At 52.1% G+C, this 14,320-nt stretch overlaps 1 protein-coding gene across 4 annotated transcripts in view; it reads left to right on the top strand.

Annotated features, from left to right (window-relative positions):
* LOC137358575 (activin receptor type-1-like) overlaps positions 1-14,320 on the top strand; it is a 123,434-nt gene that overhangs the window by 59,931 nt on the left and 49,183 nt on the right. For all 4 annotated transcript variants that reach the window (XM_068024566.1, XM_068024563.1, XM_068024564.1 and 1 more), the window contains 3 exons: positions 5,482-5,552; positions 11,233-11,463; positions 13,948-14,181. In XM_068024566.1, coding sequence (XP_067880667.1) covers positions 5,482-5,552; positions 11,233-11,463; positions 13,948-14,181 — 536 coding nt within the window. The remainder of the gene's footprint in view (positions 1-5,481; positions 5,553-11,232; positions 11,464-13,947; positions 14,182-14,320) is intronic.

Genomic DNA, 14,320 nt, shown 5'->3' with positions numbered 1-14,320 from the left:
CGGCGGGGGAGCGCCCTGACTAGAGGCGACCATGTTCCAGATTCGGAATAGATCCCGGTAAAAGACAAGCAACTCCCTCAGAGAGGCGCGGCTAACGTTCTCCGCCGGGAGCTGCGTGTCGTCTTGAAGGCAGTGACACTGGTGGAAAAAATACATCGCCAGCGCAGACCATCTGGTAGGACGCTCGACGTACAGGTATCTCTGCAGGGTCCAAAGGCGGAGAGTCGCAGCCTGGGTGCGGACGCACACCAGCGACTGACCGCCCTCCTCGATCGGGAGACGCAGGACCGCGGCAGAGACCCAGTGTTTCCTCTTGCCCCAGAAGAAATCGACGAGCTTCTTCTGATCTTGGTGGCAAATGCAGGGGGCAGGGCCAAAGTGACCCACCGGTACCACAGCATGGAGGCCACCAGTTGGTTTATGACCAGCGCTCGGCCCCTGTAGGAAAGCACTCGGAGCAGTCCTGTCCAGCGCCCCAGCCGAGTGGTGACTTTCGCCTCCAACTCCTGCCAGTTTGCTGGCCAGGCTTCCTCAGTGGGGTTAAGGTGGACTCCCAGATAGAGGAGGTGCGTGGTGCTCCACGCAAAAGGTGTCAACTCCTCCGGCAGGGAGTCCACCCGCCACTGACCCACCAGGAGTCCAGAACATTTCTCCTAATTGATCCTTGCGGAGGACGCAACAGAAAAGGTCTGCTGGCCGTCGCGCATCCTCCGCAAGTCAACGGGATCTGTGACCGCGAGTAGCACGTTATCGGCGTAAGTCGAGAGGACGACCCGCATGGCCGGCTCGCGCAGAGCCAATCCTGTCAACTTCTTGCGAAGCAGACTCAGGAATGGCTCCACGCAGATGGTATACAATTGGCCGGACATGGGGCATCCCTGACGCACTCCTCTCCCAAAGCGAAGGGGCGCTGTCAAGGACCCATTAACTTTGACTAGACACTCTGCGGCGGCGTATAAAAGTCAGACCCGGGCTACAAAATGCAGCCTGAGTCCGAAAGCGCGCAGAGTCCCGAAAAAGTATTCGTGATCCACCCTGTCGAACGCCTTCTCCTGATCGAGGGATGGAAAGGCGACTGGCAGACCAGTCCTCTGGGAAAGATGGATCAGGTCCCGGACCAAGTGGATATTGTACTGGATGGACCAGCCCAGGACCATGTAGGACTGGTTGGGGTGGATCATGTGGGCCAGCACGGAGCCCAGGCGGGTAGAAATAGCCCAGGCAAAGATCTTATAATCCATGCTGAGGAGGGAGACCGGACGCCAGTTTTTAAGCAGGCGGAGATCGCCCCTTTTTCGCAGCAGGACTATGACCGCCCTGCGCCATGAGAGGGGTATCTCCCCGGTCGCCAGGCTTTCCTCCAGAACCCGCTCGTAACCGTCCCCCAGGACATCCCAGAACGCCCTGAGGAACTCCACAGTCAGCCCATCCAGTCCCGGGGATTTGCCCCTCGAGAGCTGGTGGAGGACACCAGTCAGCTCCGCCAACGTGAGCGGAGCCTCCAATCCTTCGGCGCCCTCCGGGCTGACCTTTGGCAGGTTCTCCCGCAAAACTCTGCACGCGTCCTCGCTGGATGGATCCGGAGAGAACAACGCACTGTAATAGGTACGAACCAGGAGGCCCATACCCTCCGGATCTGTGATGGAGGATCCGTCGTCGGCCAGCAGCTCAACGAGCTGCTTACGGAACCCCTGCCATTTTACCAGCAAGTAGAAGAAGGGTGAGGCACGGTCCAAATCTTCCAGGATCTGGATCTGCGTCCTCACGTATGCGCCTCGGGACCCTATGAGCTGCAGGTCCCTCAGCGCGTCCTTCTGTTTGTACGCCTGCCACAGGGCCTGATCCGTGACGGTATGACCGAGGCGGGACTCCAAGTCGAGCACCTCCTTCTCTAGGTACCCGATCTCGGCTTCCCACCTCTTGGTCGACCCCTTCGCGTACTCCTGACAGAAGACACGGATGTGAGTCTTGCCCACATCCCACCATAGCTTCAAGGAGGGGAAGCCCCCCTGCTTCCTTCTCCAGTCGGTCCAGAATCGACGGAATGAGTCCTGGAATTGCTCATCCTCCAGCAGCCAGTTGTTAAAGTGCCAGTATGCGGACCCCGCCCGCGTGCGGAGCGGAGTGAACTCCGCCCACACCAGGTGGTGGTCCGAGTACGGAACCAGCCATATGGAGGCCGCCGAGACGCGGGAGATGTACGCCTGCGAAATGTCGAGGCGGTCGATTTGGGACCCTCCTCCTCCAGACCCCATGTGAAGGCACTGGAGTCGAGATGGAGATTCCGCCAGACGTTCACCAAGTTGGGGGAGCTGATCAGTTCCCACAACTTCTCTACCAATACAGTCGCTGCTATCAATAGAGCTCAAGAGAGCGGACACTTCTTCAAAGAAGCTTTGCAATGCACTGGGCATGGGCGCGTACACGTTCACAAAGTGGAGCGGCACGCTACCCAATTGAACGGCAAGGTGGAGCAAGCAGCCCGGCACAAGCTCCTTGACCCCCAAGATCTCCGGCTGAAAAGTTGGGGCCAACAAGATAGCCAGCCCATGAGAAATAGGGGTGAGGTGACTCATGTAGACCCCACCCTGCCACTCCAGGAGCCAGGTGGCTTCGTCTCCCGGAACGGTGTGGGTTTCCTGCAGAAAGCTCACTGCATATCTCCCTTCCCTGAGGACTGAGAGATTGTGAAATCTGCGGTGAGACCCCCTGCTGCCATTAATGTTGAGGCTGGATATGGTTATCTTCATATAAAATCCCATCACCAACACCTCTCTGTGAGGAGGGAGTGGAAGTGCACCTGGCCTTCCACTCCCCCAGCAACCCATTGAGGAACGCTTTAAATCGGTGCCTCTCAACCAGTTTCACGCCCGCGCCCTTCCCCGCTTTCTTGAGGCCGAGGGCCAGCTGAACTTTATTGCGGCAACCCCTGCATGCCGTGAGGAAGTCCCAGAGTTCCGCGGTGGGGATGAGAGGAGACTTGGTGGGACGGCCACTGCCTCACTGGCGATGGATTCACGATCATCCTCCTTGCCCCACACCAAGTCCCCATCCTCCTCCGGGTCGTCACCGCCAGCGTCAGACACACCCACCACACACTGTGGGGTAGACGTCCCGGCAATGCCAGTTGGTCTCGCCTCCGTCACGATCCCACCCCCAGGATCGATGGTGGAGGAGTCCTCTCTGGGTTCTGGAATGGAACTGGAGCCTATAGGCACCAGTGGTTCAGGACCCCTCTCCACCTCTGACCCCAGGCCAATGAGCAGCCCAGGGGAGATGATAATTCCTGACTCTGGAAATCCAGCTGCAGCCGGGACTGGAGGCGGAGAGAGGAGGCCATCTCCCACCCTGCCAACGCCCACAGGTCCAGCAGACGGCGCAGCATTTTCAACCATAGCTGGGTTGGGTATTTCCTGGTTGGTAGTGGATTTTGGCTGGGAGCGCCGACCCTTTGGGGCCTTGCCCTCCCTTCTACTCAGGGGACCCGACCCAGTGGCAGAATAGGAGGCTCCTCCAGGAGGTGCTGCATGTACAGGGATCTCCCCCTCCCCTCCATCCTGAGGGGTAGGGAGCTCCTGCCCAGACTTTGCAGCCTTGATGATAGTGGTGGCAGGGGGAACCTGGAGACCCGAACCAGGAGACAGCTCCCCTCCAACAGATGGGCCCTGCACCTCAGGGCCCTGTGTTACCTCTCTGGAGGGGTGATTCCTCCTCTTTTTCCCAGTTGGGCGCAGAGGCTCAGAGGCCTCTGCCTCCGCACCCTCCTTTTGTTTAGTTACCCTGGGCCTGAGCCCAGCCCTGGGCAGGTGGGTTCCCCAGGAGCGGGCGTTGGGCTGAGCTCAGGCTCGGGTTGTGCCATGGTGTCCAGGGGATGTGCCTCTCGGTGTTTATTTTTCCTCTGCGTCTTCCTTCCACTCGGACAGGCACCCCCCTCCCTGCCAGAGGCCGTGAAAACCACAGCCTCTGGAACCAACTGAGTAGTGTCTGTTGGAGGTGTAGGGGGAGTGGGAGGAGGTGCAGTGGCGCCACCCTGGGCCGCCGAGGTGGAGTTGGCAGCCAGGAGGTTGGGGCAGTTCTTACGAACATGCCCCACCCCCTTGCAGACATGGCACCGCGCCCCGTCCGAGGTCCAGAAGACCTGGTAGGCCGTCCCCTGGAACTCCACACTGAAGTGGCCCTCCAAGATCTCCTCCTGCGCCAGCTGCATAAATAGCTGGCAGCGGAAGGAGTAGACATGTCGGAAGACCGAACAGGACTGGGGTGATCCCCAACCTCACCTCCCCCAGCTGGTGCAGGTGGGGGAGGAGGAGCTCATCAGGAATGAAGGGCAGGATGTTTGACAACATTATCCGCTGCGCAGTGGCCCCCAGAGGGTCCACTGGCAGGAAAGTCCCACCCACTGTGAGCCCCGTACTCAGGGCAAGGGACACCGCCCGCTCTATTTTCAGGAAGAACACAGCCTTCCCATACATCTTTGAGGCTGCCACAATGGCCGAGGGGCCGACAACCTCGGCCATTGCCTTAACGCAAGCCTCAATAGTCATGGTTGGGTGGGTGTAACTCTTCACCCCATGCTTTGATGCCAAGATTTTAAAGATTATAAATGGTGACAGGGCCACTGGAGTGGCTGCCGTAGCATAGGAAAGCCCCGCCACTGGAGAGGACTGTGAAGCCATGGGGTAGAAGAGTCATACCCACCATTGAATAAAATAGAAATGGAGAGAAAGGAAATAATTTTAGTTTAGAGATACAGCACTGAAACAGGCCCTTCGGCCCACCGAGTCTGTGCCGACCATCAACCACCCATTTATACTAATCCTACACAAATCCCATATTCCTATCACATCCCCACCTGTCCCTATATATTTCCCTACCACCTACCTATACTAGTGGCAATTTATAATGGCCAACTAACCTATCAACCTGCAAGTCTTTTGGCTGTGGGAGGAAACCGGAGCACCCGGAGGAAACCCACGCAGACACAGGGAGAACTTGCAAACTCCGCACAGGCAGTACCCAGAATCGAACCCGGGTCCCTGGAGCTGTGAGGCTGCGGTGCTAACCACTGCGCCACTGTGCCGCCCTTATAAATAATAACAACAAATTATCCCAAAAATACACAAAATGGAGGTTCTGGCTAGGGAGAGAGGCGGAAGGAGAGGAAGGTCAGGAGAAATCAGTCTCTTTGCAGATCTTATTTCAGGCATTCCCTTCTCGATTGCGGCTGTCATCAGACATTAACTTTATGCTGTGGAAAAGCCTGTAAAGTTGGGTAACCATTGACCGACAGCGTAAGGGCATCTTTGGTTCTCAGAATTACTGGGACGTTTTGAGGATTAGGTCATGTTCTGTTTCAGACATCCCTCGGGGTGGGTGGCGAGGCGGGGAAGTATGGAAGAAAAGGGAAAATTCTTACTTGATTTTGTGAAAAAATTAGATGCAACAACAGTCAAAAAAACACATCTCTCCTTTATGTTCCAGGTCTCTAATGGCGATGAAAGCACTTATCTCTGTCATGCCAGCACTGGTCTGTTCACTATCCCTTGCAAAAGGTAATGTTCAAAACCAGTCATCCACAGCTCTCAGAACACTTCCAACGTCAGCTCTTTTTTTGGCGGAGGAGCGGAATTTTATGTTCATTTCAGTTGGGTGGAGTGGGGGGGGCGGTGCAGTGGGAGGCAGATTTCCCACCTACTGCAACAATCATTTCCAGGTCAGCTTTGATTTCCTTTTGTTTTATTCTTTCTTGGGATGTGAGCGTCGCTGACCAGGCCATCACTTATTGCCCATCCCTAATTGCCCTTGAGAAGGTGGTGGTGAGCTGCCTTCTTGAACCGCTGCAGTCCATGTGGGGTAGGTACACCCACAGTGCTGTTAGGACGGGAGTTCCAGGATTTTGACCCAGCGACAGTGAAGGAATGGCGATATAGTTCCAAGTCAGGATGGTGTGTGACTTGGAGGGGAACTTGCAGGTGGTGGTGTTCCAATGCATCTGTTGCCCTTGTCCCTGTAGGTGGTAGAGGTCGCGGGTTTGGAAGGTGCTGTCGAAGGAGCCTTGGTGAGTTTCTGCAGTGCATCTTGTAGATGGTACACACTGCTGTCAATGTGCGTCGGTGGTGAAGGGAGTGAATGTTGTAGGTGGTGGATGGGGTACCAATCAAGCAGGCTGCTTTGTCCTGAATGGTGTCTAGCTTCTTGAGTGTTGTTGGAGCTGCACCCATCCACGCAAGTGGAGAGTATTCCATCACACTCCTGACTTACGCCTTGTAGATGGTGTACAGGCTTTGGGGAGACAGGAGATGAGTTATTTATTTATTTTTTATTTAGAGATACAGCACTGAAACAGGCCCTTCGGCCCACCGAGTCTGTGTCGACCATCAACCACCCATTTATACTAATCCTACATTAATCCCATATTCCTACCACATCCCCACCTTCCCTCAATTCCCCTACCACCTACCTATACTAGGGGCAATTTACAATGGCCAATTTACCTATCAACCTGCAAGTCTTTGGCTGTGGGAGGAAACCGGAGCACCCAGCGAAAACCCACGCGGTCACAGGGAGAACTTGCAAACTCCGCACAGGCAGTACCCAGAATTGAACCCGGGTCGCTGGAGCTGTGAGGCTGTGGTGCTAACCACTGTGCCACTGTGTCGCCCTAGTTCTGAAGCACAAGTCTTCAGCACTACAGCCAGGATGTTGTCAGTGCCCATAGCCTTTGCTGTATCCAGTGTCTTGAGCCACTGCTTGGACTGAACTGAATTGTCTGAAGACTGGCATCTATGATGGCGGGGACCTTAGGACAAGGCTGAATTGGATCATCCACTCAACACTTCTGGCTGAAGATGATTGCAAATGCTTCAGCCTTGTCTTTTGCCTTGATGTGCTGGCCTCCCCCATCATTGAGGATGGGGATGTTTGTGGAGCCTCCTCCTCCTGTTAGTTGTTTAATTGTCCACCACCATTCACAACTGGATGTGGCAGGACTGCACAGCTTAGATCTGATCCGTTGCTTGTGGGATCACTGAGCCCTGTCTATCACATGCTGCTTCAACTTTTTAGCAAACATGTGATCCTGTGTTGTAGCCTCACCAGGTTGACATTTCATTTTTAGGTATTGTTGGTGCTGATCCTGGCTATGCTTTGCTACACTCCCCATTGAACCAGGGTTGCTCTCCTGGCTTGATGATAATGGTAGACTGAGGGATATGCCAGGCCATGAGGTTACAGATTGTGGTTGAATACAATTCTGCTGCTGCTGATGGTCCACAGCAATTCAACGATGCCCAGTTTTGAGCTACTAGATCTGTTCTGAGTCTATCCCATTTAGCACGGTGGTAGTGCCACACAACACGATGGAGGGAGTCCTTCGTGTCTCTGCAAGGACTGTGCGGTGGTTACTCCTACCAATGCTGTCATGGACAGATGCATCTGCGACAGATAGATTGGTGAGGACGAGTTCAAGTAGGTTTTTCCCTCTTGTTGGTTCCCTCACCACCTGCCACAGGCCCAGTCTGCCAGAAAGGTCCTTCAGGACTCGGCCAACTTGGTCAGTAATGGTGCTACCAAGCCGCTCTTGGTGATACCCCCACCCGGAGTACATTCTCTGCCCTTGCTACCCTCAGTGCTTCTTCCATGTGTAATAGCAGAGTGAGGGATATGCTGGGCCATTAGGTCTCCCATACACTTCACTGAGGCAATGACAACCTTTGGTGCTTTTAATTCTCGAAAGACACACGACTGGGAATTTCCTTTGAGCTGCTCCTGCTCCTCTGGCGTAACTTTCTGGAATTGCGGCGAAAACCCTGTTTCCGCGCATAAATGGGATTTCTGCGGCATTTCCAGTGAATTGCGGCGGCAAAGCGGGAACAGCTCTGAGGAAATTGCTGCCCACAGTTTTTCTGTCTCCTATAGGTCCAATCAACAGCTCCCACTTCTCACCTTTACTGGCTCCACCCTTATCCCTCCTTCATTTCTTGAGATTTTTGGCCTCACTAACTTCTCTGAGCTTAAATGGAACTCTGGCATTGCTTCCGTGGCCATCGTTGCCTATAAGCAGCTCAGATTCCTCTTTTATGCTGAAGATTCTTTTCCACTCAACAACTATTAACTAGTTCTGAAGCCCAAGACTGTCCAAGACCTGAACACTGCTCTTCTGTCTCTGGAGGTTCCTCTCTCACACGCTCCTGGACAGGATACAAGGTAAATCATGTTAAGTAGTAGACAATCCATCTCTCATCTCTGGCTCCAACCTCTCTCTCTTTCTCCATTTCCTCTTTTCTTTACTCTTTCTACTTTTTTCAATACAACTATAGAACCTTAGAGCACGGGACACCATTCAGCCCATCATACCTCTTTGAAAGATTAGTTCCAATCCCCTGCTTTTTCCCCATAGCCCCGCAGAATCTTCCTTTTAAGTATTTATCCAGTTTCCTTTTGAAAGTTACCTTTGAATCTGCTTCCACCGCCCTTACAGGCAGCACATTCCAAAATTAAATAAAGACACTTTCCTCATCTCCCTTCTACTTGCTTTGAAAATGATCTTAAATCTGTCTCCTTTGGTTACTGACTGCTTGGCCAGTGACAAGTTTCTCTGACCAATGCTGTCATGAACTTTCTTCTCTTACTCTTCCTAAACTACAATGACACAACTCCTACATATCCCAATGAAGAGCAATATTTCCTGTAAGCTGCTACTGCGCAGGCCGCTCATGAGTTGTCCCCTTTAAGATACCGCGCGTGTCAGATATAAGCCAGACTGGGTAACGATGGCAGATTTCCTTCCCACCAACAACAACGATGACAACTTACATTTATATAGTGCCTTTAACAAAATAAAACGTCCCAAGGTACTTCACAGGAGCATTTAAAACAAAATATGACAATGAACCACATAAGGCGATATTAGGTCAGGTGACCAAAAGCTTAGTCAAAGAGGTAGGTTTTAAGGAGTGTTTTAAAGGAGGAGAGCGAGGCAGAGAAGTGTTGGGAGGGTATTCCAGAGCTTGGGGCCCAGACAGCTGAAGGCACGACCACCAATGGCGGAGAGATTAAAATTGGAGGTGCACAAGAGGCCAGAATTAGAGGAATGTCTTGGAGTGCTGTGAGGCTGGGGGAGATTACAGAGATAGGGAAGGGCAAGGCCATAGAGGGATTTGAAAATAAGGATGAGGATTTTAAAATCAAGACTTTGCTTGACCGGGAGCCAATGTAGGACAGCAAGCACAGGGGTGAAAGAGGAACAGACTTGGTGCGAGTTAGGACACAGGCAGCAGAGTTTTGGAGAGTAGAATGTGGGAGATCAGCCAGGAGTGCATTGGAATAGTCAAGTCTAGAGGTAACAAAGGCATGAATGAGGGTTTCAGCAGCAGATGAGTTGAGATGGGGGGCGAAGTCGGGCAGTATTACGGAGGTGGAAATAGGTGGTCTTAGTGATGTCACGAATATGTGGTTGGAATATGTGGGGTCAAATATAACACCAAGGTTGCGAACAGTCTGGTTTAATCTCTGACTGCTGCCAGGGAGAGGGATGGAGTCAGTAGCTAGAGAACGGAGTTTAGAGCAGGGACTGAAAACAATGGCTTCAGTCTTCCCAATATTTAATTGGAGGACATTTCTGCTCATCCAGTACTGGATGTCGGATAAGCAGTCTGATAATTTAGCAACAGTGGAGGAGTTGAGAGAGGTGGTGGTGAGGTAGAGCTGGGTGTCGTCAGCGTACATGTAAAAACTAACACTGTGCTTTCAGATGATGTCGCCGAGGGGCAGCATGTAGATGAGAAATAGGAGGGGGACAAGGATTAATCCTTGGGGGGTGGGGGGGGTGGATACCAGAGGTAACAGTGTGGGAGCAGGAAGAGAAGACATTGCAGCTGATTCTCTGGCTACCATTAGACAAATAAGAATGGAAGCAGGTGAGAGTAGTGTCGCCCAACTGGACAACAGTGGAGAGGTGTTGGAGGAGTTTGGTGTGGTCAATCGTGTCAAAGGCTGCAGACAGGACGAGGAGGACGAGGAGGGAAAGTTTACCTTTGTCACAGTCACATTGGATGTCATTAGTGACTTTGATAAGAGCTGTTTCAGCACTGTGGCAGGGGCGGAAACCTGATTGAAGAGATTCAAACATGGAGTTCCGGAAAAGATGGGCATGGATTTAGGAAGTGACAACAGGGGGAATTTAATGCTCTCCCCCACGGTGGGTTTGGAGGCAGGGAGAGCATAAAATCGAGTGGGATGGTGGCGGGGTTTCCCACCACCTTCCCGCCTCCGCCCAAATTTAGTCCGGGGCAGGAAGGCCTATGAAAGGCCTTCCCGCCCCACCGCCAATCGAGGCCCTTAACTGGGCGATTAGCGGCACAGCGGGAGGCCTTGTCGCCACACATGAAACACGGCACATACGGCGCTCTCGGTTCCGGGGGTGGGGGCTGTCCCTCATTAAAATGCACAGTGCCTAAACGAGAGGCCTGGCATCGGGAAGTGGGGGGGCCTGCTGGGAGCCAACCACCTGCCCTTGCAACTGATTCCCCCCCCCCCACACCCGCCTCCCCCATGACCCCTACCCCATGAAACCCCTCCCACCCTGACCTATCTGTGGCCTGGGTCCCGTGACGCTCCTGGGCATCGGGTAGTTGCTCCACCGGCAGCTGCCATCGCCTCTGCAGTGGCACTGCTCAGTGGAAGAGCTGTCGGCCTCTTTTTGGCCAGCAGCTCTCCAAGGGCGGGACCTCCAGTGCCAGGGTCCTTGATCCCATGGAAGGCCTGCTGCTGTCTACTTATGTGCCTGATTGGCACTAGATTAGGTGGGCCTTCTGGAGAAGAGGCGATGCAGGGGTCTCAGTGTTGCATTTTCTGGATGTCAAGATCCAGATGCAGTGCCAGCATAAAATCCCGGCTGATATGTTCAAAGACTTGAGAGGATAGGTAGGTTGGAGATGGAACGGTAGTTTGCAAGAATGATGGGGTCGAAGGTTTTTTTTTGAGGAGGGGGTGATAACGGCAGATTTAAAGGAGAGAGGGGAAAAACCTGAAGCGAGAGAACTGTTAACAATATCGGCTATCATGGGGACCAGGAGGGGAAGTTGGGTGATCAGCAGTTTAGTGGGAATAGGGTCGAGGGAACAGGAGGTGGGTCTCATGGTTCTCTTTTAGACTTACTCCACTTCTATAAATAATTACACAGGTTTCACAAACAGGAATTGAATGACAAGAAAATGCAATTTCCCTTACCAGGTACAAGCATTACTGAGTGTGTTTGTGAAGCTGATAATTGCACAAAAGGCCGGTGCTTTGGGAAGTGGTGTTTTCAGACATACAGCATCATTAATGGACATTGGGTCTATCGCAGAGGCTGCTTAAATGCGTATGATGATGAGAGGTGCTTCAAACCATCAACTAATGAGACAACACAATGCTGCACCGGTACCCTCTGCAATGCCAATTCCATGCCTATGCCCACTGAAGGTATGCAATGTCTTGGGTATGAGGGTCAATATTTGATTTTGCATGCAGAGGTAGGAATCACAGAATAACATTTTAAAATGCATATAATATAATATATAAAGTAAAATAAAAACAAGAAATGCTGGAAACACTCAGCAGGTCTGGCAGCATCTGTGGAGAGAGAAGCAGAGTTAACGTTTCAGGTCAGTGACCCTTCTTCAGAACTAGCAGATATTAGAAATGTGAAAGGTTTTAAGCAAGTAAAGCGGGGGTGGGGCAAGAGATAACAAAGGAGAAGGTGTAGATAGGACAAGGTCACAGAGAATAACCGACCAGAAGGTCATGGAGCAAAGGCAAACAATATGTTAATGGTGTGTGGAAAGACAAAGCATTAGTACAGATAGGGTGTTAACGGACTGAAAACTGAATAACCACAAGCACAAACATGAAAAAACCGTGAGTAGGAAAACTGAACAAGCTAAGATAAAATAAAATAAACACCAAAAAAAAAGTTAAAAAAAGAAAAAATAACTAAATATAAAAGTAAAATGGGGGGCTGTCATGCTCTGAAATTATTGAACTCAATGTTCAGTCCAGCAGGCTGTAGTGTGCCTAATCGGTAAATGAGATGCTGTTCCTCGAGCTTGCGTTGATGTTCACTGGAACACTGCAGCAATCCCAGGACAGAGATGTGAGCATGAGAGCAGGGGGGAGTGTTGAAATGGCCAGCAACCAGAAGCTCAGGGTCCTGTTTGCGGACTGAGCGGAGGTGTTCCGCAAAGCGGTCACCCAGTCTGCGTTTGGACTCCCCAATGTAGAGGAGACCACATTGTGAGCAGCGAATACAGTCTTCTACATTGAAAGAAGTACAAGTAAATCGCTGCTTCACCTGAAAGGAGTGTTTGGGGCCTGGGATAGTGAGGAGAGAGGAGGTAAAAGTGCAGGTATTACACCTCCTGCGATTGCAGGGGAAGGTGCCGTGGGAAGGGGATGCGGTGGTGGGGGTAATGGAGGAGTGGACCAGGGTGTCGCAGAGGGAACGATCCCTTCGGAATGCTGACAGGGGAAGATGCGTTTGGTGGTGGCATCACGCTGGCGGTGGCGGAAATGGCGGAGGATGATCCTTTGGATATGAAGGCTGATGGGGTGGGAAGTGAGGACAAGGGGAATCCTGTCACAGTTCTGGGAGGGAGGGGAAGGGGTGAGGGTAGAGATACGGGAAATGGGCCGGACAGTGTTGAGGGCCCTGTCAACCGCAGTGGGGGGAATCCTCGGTTGAGGAAAAAGGAAGACATATCAGAAGCACTGTCGTGGAAGGTAGCATCATCAGAGCAGATGCGTTGGAGACGGAGAAACTGGGAGAATGGAATGGAGCCCTTACAGGAGGCAGGGTGTGAAGAAGTGTAGTCGAGGTAGCTGTGGGAGTCGGTGGGCTTATAATGAATATTAGTAGACAGCCTATCCCCAGAGATGGAGATAGAGAAGTCGAGGAAGGGAAGTGTCGGAGATGGACCATGTAAAGGTGAGAGAAGGGTGGAAATTGGAAGCAAAGTTGATAAAGTTTTCCAGTTCAGTTCGGGAGCAGGAAACGGCACCGATACAGTCATCAATGTACTGGAAAAAGAGTTGGGGGAGGGGGCCTGAGTAGGACTGGAACAAGGAATGTTCGACATATCCTACAAAAAGACAGGCATAGCTAGGACCCATGCGAGTACCCATAGCAACACCTTTTACTTGAAGGAAGTGAGTGGAGTTGAAGGAGCAGTTGTTCAATGCATGTAGGATTGTGTCTCAGTAGAGGCTTTGGCCTAGTTTTCTTAAGAGGCAACCAGACTGACTACCTGGCAGGCGGATTGGAGTGGGTATTTGGGCACAGCGGATGACCAGCGAGAATGGGTGGGCCCTGGCAGTGGGTAGAGGCGTGACTCGCAATGAACTGTGGAGGCCCAAGGACTTCCTGAGGAGCCTGGGTAGGGGTTGAGGGGGGGAACACTCCTGTTCCACCTGGCTCACAAGGATTTCAAACAGTAGGGAAGTTTTAATAATTACCCAAGCCTCTTCTGGCCAGTTGGCTGCTCCCACATGGGTCCCACCCATGCGTAGACCTTAAAATTACATTGTGATCCCAATGACATGGCTGCGACTTTTGCCGGTTAAGTAGGCTTCTGCTTGCCTTTAGCAGAAGGCTTGTCTGGGGCCTGAATCACTACCATTAATATTATAGTGTCTGGGAGGACCGCAGTTTGGGGCAGGATCTCAAATTTCAGGATTTTTACCCCTCACCTCTTACCTGCCCATAAGGTGGTGGGTGGGGCGGGGGGGAGGTTGGAAATTAAAATCGAGGTCATTAACACGTTGATGCCTGCATTAAAATGATAGCCTGATGACTGTCAAATGGATTCATTAAGGGTTTGTCCCCAGTAGCGCCACCAATAAACGCTAGGCTTGCATTTAAGGAGAAAGCGTCAATAACATCATGCTTATTTATCTATTTCTCATCTGTAGTTAAGCAGGAGAAGAACCTCATGAAGTTTGACTGTGCTTGTGAGGGAGGATATTGTGACACGGACCATTGTAGCGGCTCCCAGTGCTTTGTTGCCATGAACAGCGAGATCCCTGGTGAGGTTGTGAAGGGCTGTTACAACTTCAGAAATCCACCCTGTAATCAATCGATAGTCGGTGTCTATATGGAGTGTTGCGAAGGAAACTTCTGCAACAGCAATCGCACCCTGACAGTAGGTAAATGCACTTTTTCAGATTTACCTGCCGACCTCTTGCAGCTCACCGGAAATGGTTTGGCTATGTTTCAAAGCTGTGTTTGTTGTAGCAGGCGCAAAGAGGTTACAGCACCGCCTCTGGAGTAAGGAAGAAAGACAGT

Source organism: Heterodontus francisci, chromosome X (assembly GCF_036365525.1).
Source record: "Heterodontus francisci isolate sHetFra1 chromosome X, sHetFra1.hap1, whole genome shotgun sequence".
NCBI lineage: Eukaryota > Metazoa > Chordata > Chondrichthyes > Heterodontiformes > Heterodontidae > Heterodontus > Heterodontus francisci.
Note: the sequence above shows the minus strand (reverse complement) of the source record. Positions and strands in the feature narration are given on the sequence as shown.